Raw genomic sequence first — 14993 nt, forward strand, 5'->3', positions numbered from 1 at the left:
TAAGTTTTCAACCATGGTGGCTTGTGAGTTTGAGACTATTAAAAAAATATTTTATTTAAATTTTTCTTAATTTTTAAAGGTTTATTGGCTTACAAGTTTTACGTCTGTATGGTTGCTGGCTTAAGACTTGTTAAGCCCATGACCGCAAATTTAAGCCTCCATATAGTTATTAAAATTTTTAGAGATTTTTACGAATTATTTCCTATATTTTACTTATTTTGTGATTCACACTCCATCTTTTAAGATTTTATAATCCGACGACCCTCTTTTACCCATAGATGATACTAAAAAAAATTTAATTATAATATACAAAATAATTTATAAATATTTAAATTATTCATATTTTCTTCATCTTCTTAATGAGGAGGAGGAGGGGAAAGAGCGAAGATGAGGAAAAGTGATGACGACGACGATGATGACAACGATAGTAGAGAAGGTAGATAAAAAAGATAGTCGAGAGATATAAAAAGTAAAATAAAATGGTGGGAGTATTTTAGTAATTTAATTGACGTTAGTCAAAGTAATGTTAGGCTGTTAAATAAGAATTATAAGAGAAAATAAGAGGTCGAGTTATAAAATCCTTAGAGACGAAATATGAATCACAAAATAGTTAAAATATAAAATATAATTTATAAAAATCCTAATTTTTATAATTATTTTATTTATTTATATTTTTTAATCCTGCTTGCGGTTACTATTAGTTATAGTCTTACAAAATTATTAACTTTGTTAAATGGGCTTACAATCATTTGTGGGTTTAAAAAATAAAAGGTAAATATTATTTTTCAGAAAATTTAAATAAAAGGTCCTAAAATATTATTATTAAATTTGTAAAATATGAATTGTAACTATTTTACGAGTAAAATAAAATATAATTTGGACCAAAAAAGAACTTAGATTCAATTGTATTTTCTCTCTCCCTCCTCACCTCACCTCTTTGAACATGGCTACAGAAAAGAAAGATTAGTATTTAGTTTACTAAATAACTAATAGCCGTTGACCAAGTCCAAACTCAAACTAGACGCCACACTAATGAGTAATGACCACTCTCCAGCTGTCAAATGGTAGAGTTAGGAGGAGAATATTACTAAAATATAAAATATTTATGAAACTAGATTACTGTTCAGACTATTTTCTAAACTAGTACTACAGTCAAATTGCTATCTCAGACAACGATTTTTAGTTGTTTTTAATACATGGGAAAACGGTTAGAAAAATTGTTTCCTTAGACAACAATTTTTTTTTACTATTGTTTCTATATAAATTGCTCTCTGACTAAAAATTGTTATATGAGACAGTGATTTTATTATAGTACTAATTTGAAAAATATTTTAGAGAATATTTTATACTGTAGTAGAAATCTTTACAAATGTCCCTAGTTAAGGGCTCAACGGTATAGAAATTTCTACCTTATGATGCGGAGTGTCCCTAATTGTATTTTTTGCATTAAGAATATATTAAAGGAATTTAGATAAAAAAAGATAAAAGTAATTTTGACTATGAAACAATATAGTAGAAGAATGTTTAAACAAAATATTTTACCGTTACCGCCCCTCAAAGACAAATTCTAGGCTAAGCCTTCTCGTCCTATTGAGGCTATCATCAAAGATATCAAATTTCTCGCTTATAACTATCAAAATATAAAGTTCGATACTTCTTTAGAGAAACTAATCGTACTGTTGATTGGCTAATAAATCATAGTAGAACTATAGATTATGATTATACTTAAGATGGGGGCTTTTTTTTTCTAATCTTCCACAGTTTTGGTCTCATACTCTAACAAAGGTTTTTTTAACTCGGGCTGAGCCTAATCCTATTCATATAGAGAATTATTAGGGATTTATGGAAATAAATTAGCTATTCGGCCTCGGGCATGAGAATGGTATTTTTTTAAAGAAAAGTGAAAATTTAATAATATTTTAATTAAACAGATGATGTTGAGATTCGAACCTAGAACATGAGATGACAGTCATTATTTCTTTTCTTAGATAGAAAGTAAAATTGAAATTTATTTTGGAATGGATTTTTGTGGATCCAATAAGGAAGGATAGAAGAATTTTATATGATTTGGGATTAGGCCCAACCCAAGTTATGCTACAAATTTGTAGGCCCAAACCTGATCCAATATGTATGAATTTATACTATTGTTTGGTTAGGAGTATTGAGTAATATAATATTGGAAAATTTTAAGCTACCAGTTTAGCTCAATGGTCGAATCTTACCAACTTACGACGGAGGTCATAATTTTGAGTCCCTCGGTAGATATTAGGGTTAATATTTGATGGGCTTTTTAGCAGAGTGCTGATTGCAACTTAGTTGTGACCCAATTTTTTTTTATTTTATTTTTACTTTAGGTAAATTTAAACTAATTAATTCTGAACAAATCAGTATTTAAGAATGAATTCCGTTAGGGATACTAAGTTTATCTTTTAAAATATTTAAAATAAATATCTAAAATACATGCCTTTCTTTCTCCCTTTCTCTTAACTTCTAAGATGTGCTTGCCTAAATTACCATCACAAAATCCAAATTAACATTTCTCTAAAGAAAAGAATTTTAGTAGATTTGGCTAGTGTCGGTTTAGGTTAGAAAGTGTCTCAAGGGTATATTAGTAATTTCTAGTGGAGTTAGATAAATTATATACTAGGTTAAGAGGTGGTTAGCCAAGGTAATAATAAAGTGTCATAAAAATGGTTATTATAGGAAAAATAGAGGAATTGGATTATGATACAATTCGATCCATATTGGCTCTACTCGCGACATTGGGTTTATTGTGATGAGCCTATTTATCTAGTTGATTTTCGTTTGAATAAATAAATAGATTTTGTACATTCAAACACGTTTGAACATGTCATATGAACGCCTGCACACGTTCACAAAAATAGAGAACACAAATTGTGCGTTCGAACGGACTCGGGCCGTTCGAATGCCTATAATTGTTCGCAATGATAGAGAACTGTAATTCTGTGTTTGAACGTGATCGGGCGTGTTTGAATGCACCACGACGAAAATTATTGGTTTGTTAGGATTTTTTAACTTATAAATCGAATAATCCGCATGTGGATCTGATTCGCTAGGATTTTTTACTTCTATAAATAGGAGTGGATATGTGTTGATAATAATTATGGAATAAATATGAGTTTAGCTAAATATTTCATTTCACCTTTATCTTTTCATATAGCTGTTAGATCATCCTTATTTTTCTAGGAGTAAATCGTAATCGTAAAATCTTCCAAGTTTTCAAACTTTGACTACCATATATTCCTCTAGTAGCCATCCTATCTTACTCCACCACCATTCTTGGTCGTCCGTCACCCTCCGACGACTGTCGCAACATTGAATATTTACCGTTTTGTCCTATTCTGACCTTGTTCTACTATTTTATTTATATATTTTTATCCTGACCTACGACTTACATGAAATGAAAACCAATCCATAACTTGTGAGGCTACCATCATATAAATTTTCACAATTTTTTACTTCCTAATATGTCCAAATCTAGTTTGTAACAGCAACTGAGTCACTAACTGGTCGGACTCTGTTATGGTCTGATGTTCGCTTCCCGATCTGGATTAATTGTAGGAAAGCAGTCCACACAGCCGAGGAAAAATATTCACAAGATATTCTTTTATAGTCGGAATATTACAAAACTAGGGGTGGTCGATCTGTAGCTTCCAGATCTACATTTTTTGTATTACGCCTTTTGTAGATTTGGATTACAACTGGGACAAAAATACGCAAAAGTGGGGGGTGATGGTGGTGCTGACGGGTGGTGGTGATGATAAAGGTTAGGGATGATAATGGCAATGAGGGTGGATGGTTTGTGAAGTTTAGTGGATAAAGATGGAGGGGGAGAAGGGGCCGAGATCCCAAGGAGAGGGGAGGACTCGATAGACGAGGGAAGTTAGAAGATCATCGTCGTCAAGATGGCGCACAATTAGGGCTTGAACAAAGGAGGAGGGGAGATTAGGGTAGAGAGACAATAGAGAGGATAGAACTCAATATTCATTCATCATAATATTTTTGGTTGTCATCAACACTTTAAGAGGCTAACCAAACAAGAAAAAAATGATAATTATTAACCCTAGAAATAGTGAATTCTCGCCAATCGCATTCGAATGAGGTTGAGTGTGTTCGAACGCGTATTTCACATTCTCTCTTGATGCGAACGTATGCAAGTGTTCGCACGCGACCGTTCTAACGGGGTTTGTGTGTTCGAACGCACAAATTGCATTCTTTGTCGATGTAAACGCTGCAGGCGTTCACAAGGGCGTTCGAATCCAACATACAAAATTTTTATTTTTCTAAAATAAATAACTAAACACAATAAGAAAAGACTCCTATAAGATGTATCTATGCTTGAGACGACTCGATGAAATCCGAATCACATCAAACTCGCCCTGAAGAGTACCTTCATTAGTAGGCTCAAACCTGACATTTAGGCTAAGGTCATGGTCTTGAGGCCTACTACTTCTAAAGAGACATTCTCTTGGCAGTTCTAATGGAGTTCAAGTTGGATCAGCCGAACTAGATTCGTAAGGAGGAGAGAAGGAAGATGGCCCAAAGTTACAACCCATTAGAGATTGCACCTACCTCACCCCAGTCTGCACAAATGGCTTAGCCCAACTGCCAGCAGATCTTGCGTCACTTTCTGCCCAGTGACTTGGAGGAGTATAGAAAGGCTTGTGTTTTCACTGTGGTGACCATTTTACCCCAACCATAAATACAAATATCAGCCAACTCATATCATATTCTTAGGTGGTCTTGAAGAAAAAGACCAGAGTCCTCCAATTGGCATGACAAGCTATATAAGTACAAGGACATGAGAGATTAGTCACTAGAGTCCTCCAATTTTATTACGTCTGGATTAGTTCAAATCTAATTCGTAACATTCATTTTAAGTTTGCAATAATTTTTAGCCTAATACGATAAACTAACATAAACCTAAAAACTTTAAATGAGTTTAGATAAATGATCAGATTTCGGTCGTTTATTGACCTATTTAACCTGTTATTAAATAGGTTTTGTTCATGTTTGTTCTTTCAACCCGTTAAGCTTAAGGTCAATCTATCATAGTTAAACAACTTGGGTCGTGTCAACATATAACCTATTAATATTTAACTGATTTGATCTATTTATTAAACAAATTATATGAGCCGGGCTTTTTTTGCAACTTAATTGCTTTTCTCTTTTAAATTGGAAGTATGAGATTTTAAAATCTTAGCGTGTATATTTCCTATGCTGCTAGACAGACATCTCTCTATGTTGAATACACATACTTCCTTCATGAGATGCACACAAAAACCCATCCATCTATTGACAAGGCGAACTTAAAATTTTTGCACAAAAAAATAAGTCCACGAAGAAAGTAGTTGCTTCGGAAAACTTCTCGGTTTTTTTTTTCTTATTCTAAAATATAACTCCTTATTTTACTAGAATATTAGCTAAATATTAAAAAAATTATATTATAAAATATAAATATTATTTATTAAAATTATATTTTATATTACAACCTAATTACTAATTTATTCTTAAAATCTATCACATTAATCTATTTTATATCAAATTAAAAAACATTTATTATAATTTTATAAAAAAGAAAATATATTTTTTCCTTGCGGATAAGGCATAATTAGAAGAGTATAGCAATCAGAAAACTCTAAAGTCTTTACTTTAAGAATAATGTTAATTTTAGAATATGTATTACTCTTTGTTATTTTCAAAATAAGATTTTTATTCTAGGAATAACTATTTATATGTTTACTTATATTTTAGAATAAGAGTGTAATAAATATTTTTGATGTGATATAAAGTGAATGAAAAGATGAGAAAAATGTGTTTTATTTTTTATAAAATTACTATGGATACCTTTTGATTTGATATAAAGTAGGTTGATGGGATAGATGTCAAAGAAAATTTAGTAATTATGTTAGTGTGTAGTATAAGATATAATTTTAATGAATAATATTTGTATTATAGAATATGATTATTATATTGTTCAACTGTTATTATGGAATAAGAAATTATATTTTAGAATAAGAAAAAATTATTTCTAAAGTGAATAAGAGCTACTATAGTAGTATCTTGATAGGAGTTATAGAAAGAAGACCGGTGGACATGTAATCAAACTTAGCAACGGAGAATGACGCACTCTGATCAAGTGGCTTAACATGAGATGAGTGGTCCACACAATGCATAAAAGATAAATGATAAACACCAAAATCAATTGAATTAGTATATTAGTTGTATTTGACTATTCAAGACACTTGTACTATTATAGAGATTCCCAAAATAATAGGAAGTATAACTATACAACAAAACTAGGATACATAATGATAAACTGTAAGAAAACCCTAGAAAATCGTCATAGCAATCATCAAACTTTTCAACTCTATCCAATTTTGCCGATTCAAAAAATCTAAGCATCATAAACAAAAAAAGCTTATTCGAAACATAGATTCATTTATGACAAGCATATTCTAGCCATGATAAGATTTTTTGAGAAGCAAGATGGAATCAAACAAAACCTCCTAGAGTAAAATGGTATCATGGTATCCTGGTTAGTCTCCTTCATTCCTTTCCGCGTGCAGAGCGGCACGACTTCGGTAGCCTTGTTGGCCCGCAGCCACTCGAGGATCCCACCAAGGTGCTCTATCCTATTGGATTCCACCAACCTCCTCCCTCATCTCCTCTGTCATACACTTACTGCCAACCCCAGAGAAGATGACAACGTCAACAAGCAAGAATCCATCTTAAGAGCCTGATAATATTCAACAGGCAATTCGGGCCCAAAAAGCATCTCTGGCCGCTAGTACCAATGCCGTTATCCTCGAAGGGCTCTGGCAGTCCCTTCCTCGACCGTCGAAAGCCACGAAAGCCCCATATGTGAAAGCATGACCACCACCAAGAACAAGCCAAATTCTATTCTAATTAAAAATAATTATTACACTCTTATTAAAATACAGATATTGACATTATTTCTAAATGAAAAAAACATTAAACTATGTTGATTTCAGAAAATTAGTTTATTGAAATCTGTCACTTTATTTCAACCAAATAAGTGCACAATATTTTTTTAGGCTAAGTTGCTCCATAATAGGCGAAGCCAAAGCAACGGCCAACTTGTGGATTGATCTCAGTGGCGGTTCAATTTCCCAAAAACACCCTTACCTTTTAGCTTTTATTCCTTTCTCGTCCTTACCCAGCCGCGGACTCTCTCCAATCCGACTCCATCCACCTCCTTCTCCCCCATTTCGCATTAAAATAAAACCCTAGCTCTCCTCTCTTCTCCTCCTCCCTCGCAGGGAACCAACGGCGCGAGATGTACGCCGATCAGATCGCCACGGGCCGCAAGAGATCCATCAGGGACCGCCTCGACGGTGATCTGCCCGACGACTTGGGCCGGAGTAGAGCTGGGAGCGGGAAAAGGTCCGAACTTTTGTCTCTCTCCATCTATGCACTTCAATTCCTCGGTTAGGGTTTCGGATAGAGTTTTTTCTTTAGTTCATGAAGTAGCCCTTTCATGTATGGTTAAAAGGTTAGATTTGATCGGTTAGGAATAGTCAAGAATGTGGAAGATTGCTTAATGACATGCACGGAGATGAATATTTCCGTCATCCAAAAGATAGTTCAGGGCGTTAAGTGATTTTCTTCCTCCCATACTTTCTTTTCACATTTAATGTCAATAAATGAGGTTCCTTTACTTTAGCTTGGTTCTGATTGCATGGTCTTGACACTTTTGGATCTGTCAAGAAAAATATTAGATTTAGGATTGGTCTACTATGTTTAAATATGTTTACTATCCTGATATTTCCTTAACGTGAATATTATTTTACTAATTGGTTGGGATACTTCTTAGTTATCAAATGATACATAAGAATGCATTGTTGATGTTCTTATATTAGCGAAGTGCTGGACATCTCAGTGTTCGTTCCATTTCCTACATAATTATCATTTTTTGATGTTCAGTTGTATGGGATAATAGAAACATAACAGTTGAAGTTTAAACACTGGAAGTTGTTATTATGTTGAATATTAGTGTTTTAAGGATTGCGAAGCAGTGTGATAAGAACACACCTTAGAAGCTCCTTTCTCTCCTCTTCGGTTTTTCATATGTTTCTATTATGTTTAAATGTGTGGACTGTAGAGATTGGCCTTTATAGAAGGAGTTTTTTTGGGTAACTTCAAGGAATCTACAGTTATATTGTTGGCCATGACCATGAGATAGAGACATCAAATGTGGAAAATCTAGTTTTACCTTTATTGAAATAAGTAGTACCTTGGTTAGTTGCTCTATATATTTCTGTTGTGGTGGGTAGAAATATGAGTTTAAATCCTCCCTAGTAATCAGGGATGTCTAGAGACTCCATCTAACAGCACCTCTATTTCTGCTACATGAGTGCGAGCTATGATAATGAAGTGTGATGGGGTTGTCAGATGAAGTTTGACCTCTTCATATGAATGAAAATTTACTTGGCAGCTCAGTTTATCCTTTTATGTATTGTTTTACTAGGTGCTCGTCTGTATGAACTCGTTTATCCTTCACCCTTTGGTGATTGAAGGTCCTTTTTGGTGCAACTATTGATAACCCTAGGCAAAAGAGCGAGAAATAATTTGGCTAAGTGATGTTGCTTGTTCCACTCAGTTGCTTGTGTTGCTGGCACTTCCATAGGCAAAGTTCTCATCTTATTGAAAGAATGCACTTATGCACATCTCTGATAATTTGTAAGTGGGTGGAGGCATGCAATGTGCCTAACATTTGGTTTTATTGTATTATAAACTTAAATCTCATAAAATTTATGGGCTGCTGGTATGTTGTCTCCTTTACTCTCCATTTCTTTATGTTTTTTAATGGATATCTCTCTTCAATTTGCTCATCCATTCTCACTTATCGTCCCATTATAACTCTTTGGTTCTGCAATTAAGATCACGATAATAGAAAACAATGACTGTCAAACTAGTTGCTCTTTTACTTTTCAATTTATTATGATATGCTTTTGAAAGGACTTCTTTTCTTTTGTTTCTGTAGAAGCTAGGCTATTGGAGGCATAAATATATTAAAAGACAAAGTGGACAAGAAAGTAGTCTTAGATGTTTGCTGTAGTATTGACCTTCAATCTGCTTAACTTTATTTTACAACAGAAAAGTTTAAGCTAAGTTTCTACTGCACTAGAGATCTCTGGAATATCTTTTAAATTTTTTAAGAGTGTCTTTTGATAGTCTTTGACTGTACCTTTCTCTATTCCTCTGTGGTTTGATTCTTGATCGATTATATCTATCTTTCACATCTTTCACATCATAAGCTATATCCTTCCCTTGAAATGGTAATGTGGCGATTTGGGAATACTGGCCAGTTATAGATGCTATACTTGACTACCTTTTTGACTTTAATTAATTTTATTGTCCTGCAGGCAACGCCAGAGTGATGACAAGTGGAAACATGATCTCTTTCAGGAGGATGGAGAACCTCAAGCTTCAAGTATAGATTGTTGAAGTATCTTCAATCATGATGAGAAATATATCTCTATTTATTATGATTCCCTAATGACTTTTAATGTCTATGGCTCTATCTTAAGAATCCATTGGACCAAGAGATTTACGATTGAAGCTTCAGAGGAAAGGCTCACAGCAAGTAAATAGTGGTGGAAGGGCTCGAGGAGTCCGAGATCTTCGTGAGAAGTTATCAGGTACAATGCACACTCAACCGCCAAATAAGGATATCACAAAAGCTAAGTCAGCATCACAGGTTGCCAAACCATTGAGATATGATCCTCCTATTGAAGCACCTATAGTAGAATCTAAAAAAATCTCCAAACCGACTTCTTCTAAGAAGTCTCAGCAGAAGGTAGTAACTTCTCTGTAGACAAATATTGCACAGTTTCCACTCTTGGTACTTCTATTTTTTGTATGGATTTGCATTACCATGAGCTTTAGCACTATAATTGTTGGCTAATGCTCACTGTAGATAAAATTACAATTGATTTGTTCTTTTTTAATCTTTGAACTTTTTTGCTTGCTTATTTTTTTAGGTATGATTACATTGATTTGCACTGTTTTGGAAGAGATTTACTATACACTATTTCTGTATGGTAACCCGTAGTGTAGTATATATACACGTGGTGCTAAATTGGCTTTCGCCCAGAGCGCTGTAAGCTCTTCTATATGGAAGATATTAATGTTTATGTAACCGGATGACAAAAAATTATGTACATATAGGTGTGTAACGTGTGTTCTAGCAATCACATAGGATCATGGTTGACACATTCTCACGTTAGTAGAGGTGGTAAATAGGTTAAAGAGGGCATACATTAACTATCCAAACTTAATTTCCCTTCACCAACAGTAACAATTTTAAAGAGACAACACAGTTTATTGAATGATACCTAGTTAATATTTGTAATTGTGATATTCATAAGCCCTTGCTTCTTCTGATCTCAGTTCTATCTTCTTCCTGAGAAATCCCAGATGATATCAAACTCCGGTTATATTTCTTGTAGATGTCCTTATCCTTCTATAAGAGTAAGTGAAGAAATTACATAGCGCTTGATTTGAAATTGTTAAAAGTGGATTCTCTTTGCATAGGATGAACTTGTCATTGTGCAAGCATTTGTAGGATACTAGGATCACAAGTGTAATCCATTTGCAGGATCACAATTGTAGTACAGTTATGGGAAGCAGCCTTTCTAGCCAGGAAGGAAAACTAAATAAATTAGACTTGATATCTGATGGAATCCTAATTGGAGGAGCTTGAATGAAAAGTGAAGCCTTTATACTATAGAAGTCATCTTATGTGAGGCTTGTGAAGGTGTAGATAGTGATAGTCTGGGATGGCTAGAGATTTAGCAGGAAAAAGGAAACTGAAATTTTTTATTGTTGGAAGAGACCTTTGAATATTACCTTAATCAGCTTAGAGTTCCTTGTTTAGCTTCATGTGTTGGAATAACTTGTATAAGATGGACCAAATAGTTGATTTACTTTAGTTGGACAAGAAAATCTGGAAATTCAGTCCGTGCAGGACTTTCCAGATCATTGCCGTCTTTGCGATTTTTGACTCAATTTGACATCATAAGCTTTGTATGTCGAAAACATTTGTCTAGTAGACATACCTCACAATGATGGGACAATCCATAAATCAGCAGCCAATCATTTTGTGGCGATATAATCGCTTAACTTATCAGGCAACCTCATTTCCCTTTGTTTGATATATTGTATAGAGTATTAAAAGAATAGGCAAATGTTTTGCTGAAGCCCACAATGTTGCTGGCTTGCTGCACTATTTTAGCTTTGGAGCAAATTAAGAAACTAGAATATTATGGCTTCATCGTTGGTATACTTTAGTGCTTTTCGGAATAAAGCTCCAAAGTTCATCAAGTACCATAAGAACCAGTGATATATTATGCATAAGATGCTGAATTTTTTCTCATCGTTGGCTTTTGTTTTTTAATTGTGCCAGGATTAAGTTATGTCCTTCCATTAGAATAATAATAGTCATAGGGTACTCTTTATTATACATGTGCATACACCGGTCAGTGTGGATTAGATCTTCTAGTTTCTCAGAAACTACTCTTATCCTTGCTATAGTTCAACATGTTCAGATGTCTAGTAAATGAGTTTGTTCTGTATGATCTGTCAGTTTTAGCATTATCCATTTTAAGGTCAAATTACAGAGGATGGACTATTTAGTCCTTCCTGGAATTCTTACTCTGCAATTACTTATTTATGGTTATGGAAATATTATGTGTTCTCTTACAAGTACTTGCTATCCTATTTCCTTTTGGAAGCTTCTGAAGTATTTAAAATCTCAACATCTTCTTTTACACTGTGCAGCCTGAATCATCGGTTGATGGTTTCCTGAGGTCTCTAGGCCTTGAGAAGTATCTAATAATTTTCCAGGCAGAGGAGGTCTGGCTATTTTGTGATATATGCTCTTTCCTCTCCAGCATTATTTAGCTTTTGTTGTGTGACTATTTACAAACCTGATGCATTATCAGGTTGACATGACAGCTCTGATGCACATGACAGATGAGGATCTCAAGGCTCTAGGAGTTCCAATGGTATGCTCTTGTACCTCTTGAAATCTTCATTTTGCTTCCCTTAGGATCCCAAACAATGCTATATTGCAGCCAGTGAATTGAGTTTTAATGAAATACTTTTGCATAGCTTAACTCCCTTTCACCTTACCCAAGATTTCATGTAGTGGAACATTTTCTCCATCGCTTAGTATGTACATATATTTATATACATTTTCTAGGTAATCAGCCAGATAAGATTAATTTCAAAAATGACCTCTAGACCTACATTTCTATGAGATTACTAGATTAATTTTAATGAAGAATCACCCTGTTATGTGTTTGCTACTTGCAACCCAGAATTTTCGTGCTGGGGCCAATATAAAGTTTGATTTCTTGTTCCAGTTTGACTGTTGGGGAACAACATGGTTCAACATGCCTCAAACACTTCTTTCTAAATGTCCTTTTTAATTCACAATTATTATAGAAAGCTAGCAGATGTGCTTTAACAAAAATACACTCTCATTTGATACTCTTACTTTTTCATTAGTATATGCTGGTTGTTTTGCCAGTGCACTGTCAATTGAGAAGGTCCAGTTTTCCCATTTCATCTCAAGAGTTTTGCACAAATTAGACGGAATTTGTATTGGACAAGGATATCGATCTACAAGATCCATTCTTTATGATCATCAAGTATAATTTCTTATGCTTCTGTTGGAATTTGGATTGGAGAATGACACATGGACATGGTCCTTGAGAAAAGCTTTCCTGCTTCTAGATGTTCCTTTTTAATGATACTGGTGCATGCCTGTTATCAAATAGAAAGGTATCCCAGTATCCCGCTATACATGGTTCTGAGAGTTTTACTAGGACAAGAAATGACCAGCTTTAGACCCTTGTTACTGGAGAGGTAGCTTGCATCATATCATTATTAAATGTGAATTATCAATATACTATTAAGATGACTACAAGCATAACTCAGTTGCATTTAATTTCTTCATTTTAATTGTAGAAAAAATGTTCTTCAGTCAAAGACAATATTATTCCTCTGTCTGTCTTTATTTTGTTATTTTGGGGGTTTTTTCAGGGTCCAAGAAAAAAGATACTTCTGGCACTGGAATCCAAGCCCTAGCATTTGACTGAATTAAACTAGCAAGAAGCTGAGAGTTATTAATTCTCATCTGTTGAGCTTGACAGCTCCAATATGTTTGAGTAATGTCCGCCCTTAACTGGAGTATAAGATTAATCTGCTGTTATTGCTGTTATCTCAACTTATGCCTGGTATGCAATGCTGAGGGTTCCACTAATCAGTCATGAGATATTGCAGAAAGTGTTCATGTGCTAATGCAGCACCTTTTTTTTTTCTTTTTTTCTTTTGCTTGGCAAAACACCTGTGGTTCATCCAACTGATCGAGTGACTTTTGCTTATGTAAATTTGACTTGACTGAGGTGGGTTAGATGTTCCCTGTTAGCAAGAAAACTGGTCTCTCTTTTCTTTTCCCTTTAGGAGTGCTATATCTATTGGCTTGTATGTAGGAAAACTACTTATTTAATGCTTTTATGCTCATAACTGCCAATACATGCAAATTCTAATTTTCATTTTTTGGATATTTGAAAGGTATGCTTTTGTGGTTAGTGAAATACAAATGTATGAACTTGTGGAGATGGTGGGAAAGCAGGGCATGTTTTATGTTTAGATCATCAAAATGCCTCATATTTGCATGTATAATCTTTCAAACCCATAAATTTTTGTGTATACCCCTCTAAACTTATACCTGCCCTTTGAGCATTTTGCATGGAGTTTGTTGTCATAATTCAAATTCTCATCAGTTGCATTTTTCATTACAGAATTACTCAATTGTATTGTTTTCAGATCAAAGTGTCCTTGTTTTATTTTCTGGGAGAAAAGCTCTACTTTTTATAGTTCATCGTTTTAGAAAAGATTATCATTTTAAATCCAACGAATTAATTGTTTTTCATCTTCTCTTTTTCTTATAATATTTTATCTAAATCAATTTGTAATTACTGTTTTGACAAACCATATATGAACTTATAGTTCATCGTTTTAGAAAAGATTATCATTTTAAATCCAACGAATTAATTGTTTTTCATCTTCTCTTTTTCTTATAATATTTTATCTAAATCAATTTGTAATTACTGTTTTGACAAACCATATATGAACTCATATGCTCAGTTACTCACTATTTTTTTATTTGATGACAAGTGATAATTAAAATAACTAACATATTAAATAAACGTACGTTTTTTTAATAGCAGCGGATCACAGTATTTAAGAATATAAGTCTTTTTGGTGTTATAGATCAAATCTTTGTGATATGAACTTCCATTGGTATTATTTCAGATAGTATACAAAGTTTATAATTTTGAATAACTTTATTTCTCACAATGATATTTACATTCAATCTTATTGAGGACTAACAATTATTCTGATCATATTTTTATTATCTCTAACTCCAGTCGATATTATTTAAGATGCATCGGAGTATTTATTTAATCCTCTAGAAATTTATTTATGATGATAGTTCGGGAAATAGGGAAGGATTACAAAGCGAGAAGCGAAGCAAGAGGAGGAAAAGAGACCTCCAGTGAGCTCTAGAAATTTATATAGAGAGAGAGAGAGAGAGAGATGTGCCTAGTTCTCATTGTATGTGTCATAGTTGTGACCGGAGCTGGTGATCTTCCTCATCCTCCTTTTCGCCGGCTGAGGACTGCCGGCCGGCCAAAAATCCTTAGCTAAAGTGATGACAAAGGAAAACTAAAAAAAGTCACATAACTCATTCCAAATGCAAAATTGATCAACCAAAGATAAAGAACGAGACCTCACTGACGAAAAGGAGTATAAGGAAGACCACTAGCTCCTATCACAGTAATGACACATACATGGAGAATAAGGGAGAGCTCGGCCGAAAAAGGAGGTGCCGAGAGAGAAAAAAGAGAGAGAGAAGATGAATAGCATGGTGTGCG

General features: G+C 33.9%; 1 protein-coding gene across 1 annotated transcript; it reads left to right on the plus strand.

Annotated features, from left to right (window-relative positions):
* The first annotated feature begins 7124 nt into the window (after positions 1-7124).
* LOC140797558 (uncharacterized) lies at positions 7125-13618 on the plus strand. Its single transcript, XM_073151111.1, has 6 exons — positions 7125-7428; positions 9411-9478; positions 9576-9844; positions 11827-11901; positions 11991-12053; positions 13096-13618. The coding sequence occupies exons 1-6, from the start codon at positions 7322-7324 to the stop codon at positions 13138-13140; spliced, it is 627 nt and encodes a 208-aa protein (XP_073007212.1). The 5' UTR covers positions 7125-7321; the 3' UTR covers positions 13141-13618.
* The last annotated feature ends 1375 nt before the right edge of the window (positions 13619-14993 follow it).

This window comes from Typha latifolia, chromosome 11 (genome assembly GCF_019914945.1).
Source record: "Typha latifolia isolate L0001 chromosome 11, TyphaL0001v2, whole genome shotgun sequence".
Taxonomy (NCBI): domain Eukaryota; kingdom Viridiplantae; phylum Streptophyta; class Magnoliopsida; order Poales; family Typhaceae; genus Typha; species Typha latifolia.

Bases quoted from the DNA above. Each gene is read 5' to 3' on its own strand.
- LOC140797558 (XM_073151111.1), top strand. From the start codon at position 7,322: ATGTACGCCGATCAGATCGCCACGGGCCGCAAGAGATCCATCAGGGAC. The intron at 9,845-11,826 runs GTAGTAACTTCT...TACACTGTGCAG, and splicing joins CTAAGAAGTCTCAGCAGAAG to CCTGAATCATCGGTTGATGG. The intron at 12,054-13,095 runs GTATGCTCTTGT...GGGTTTTTTCAG, and splicing joins AGGCTCTAGGAGTTCCAATG to GGTCCAAGAAAAAAGATACT.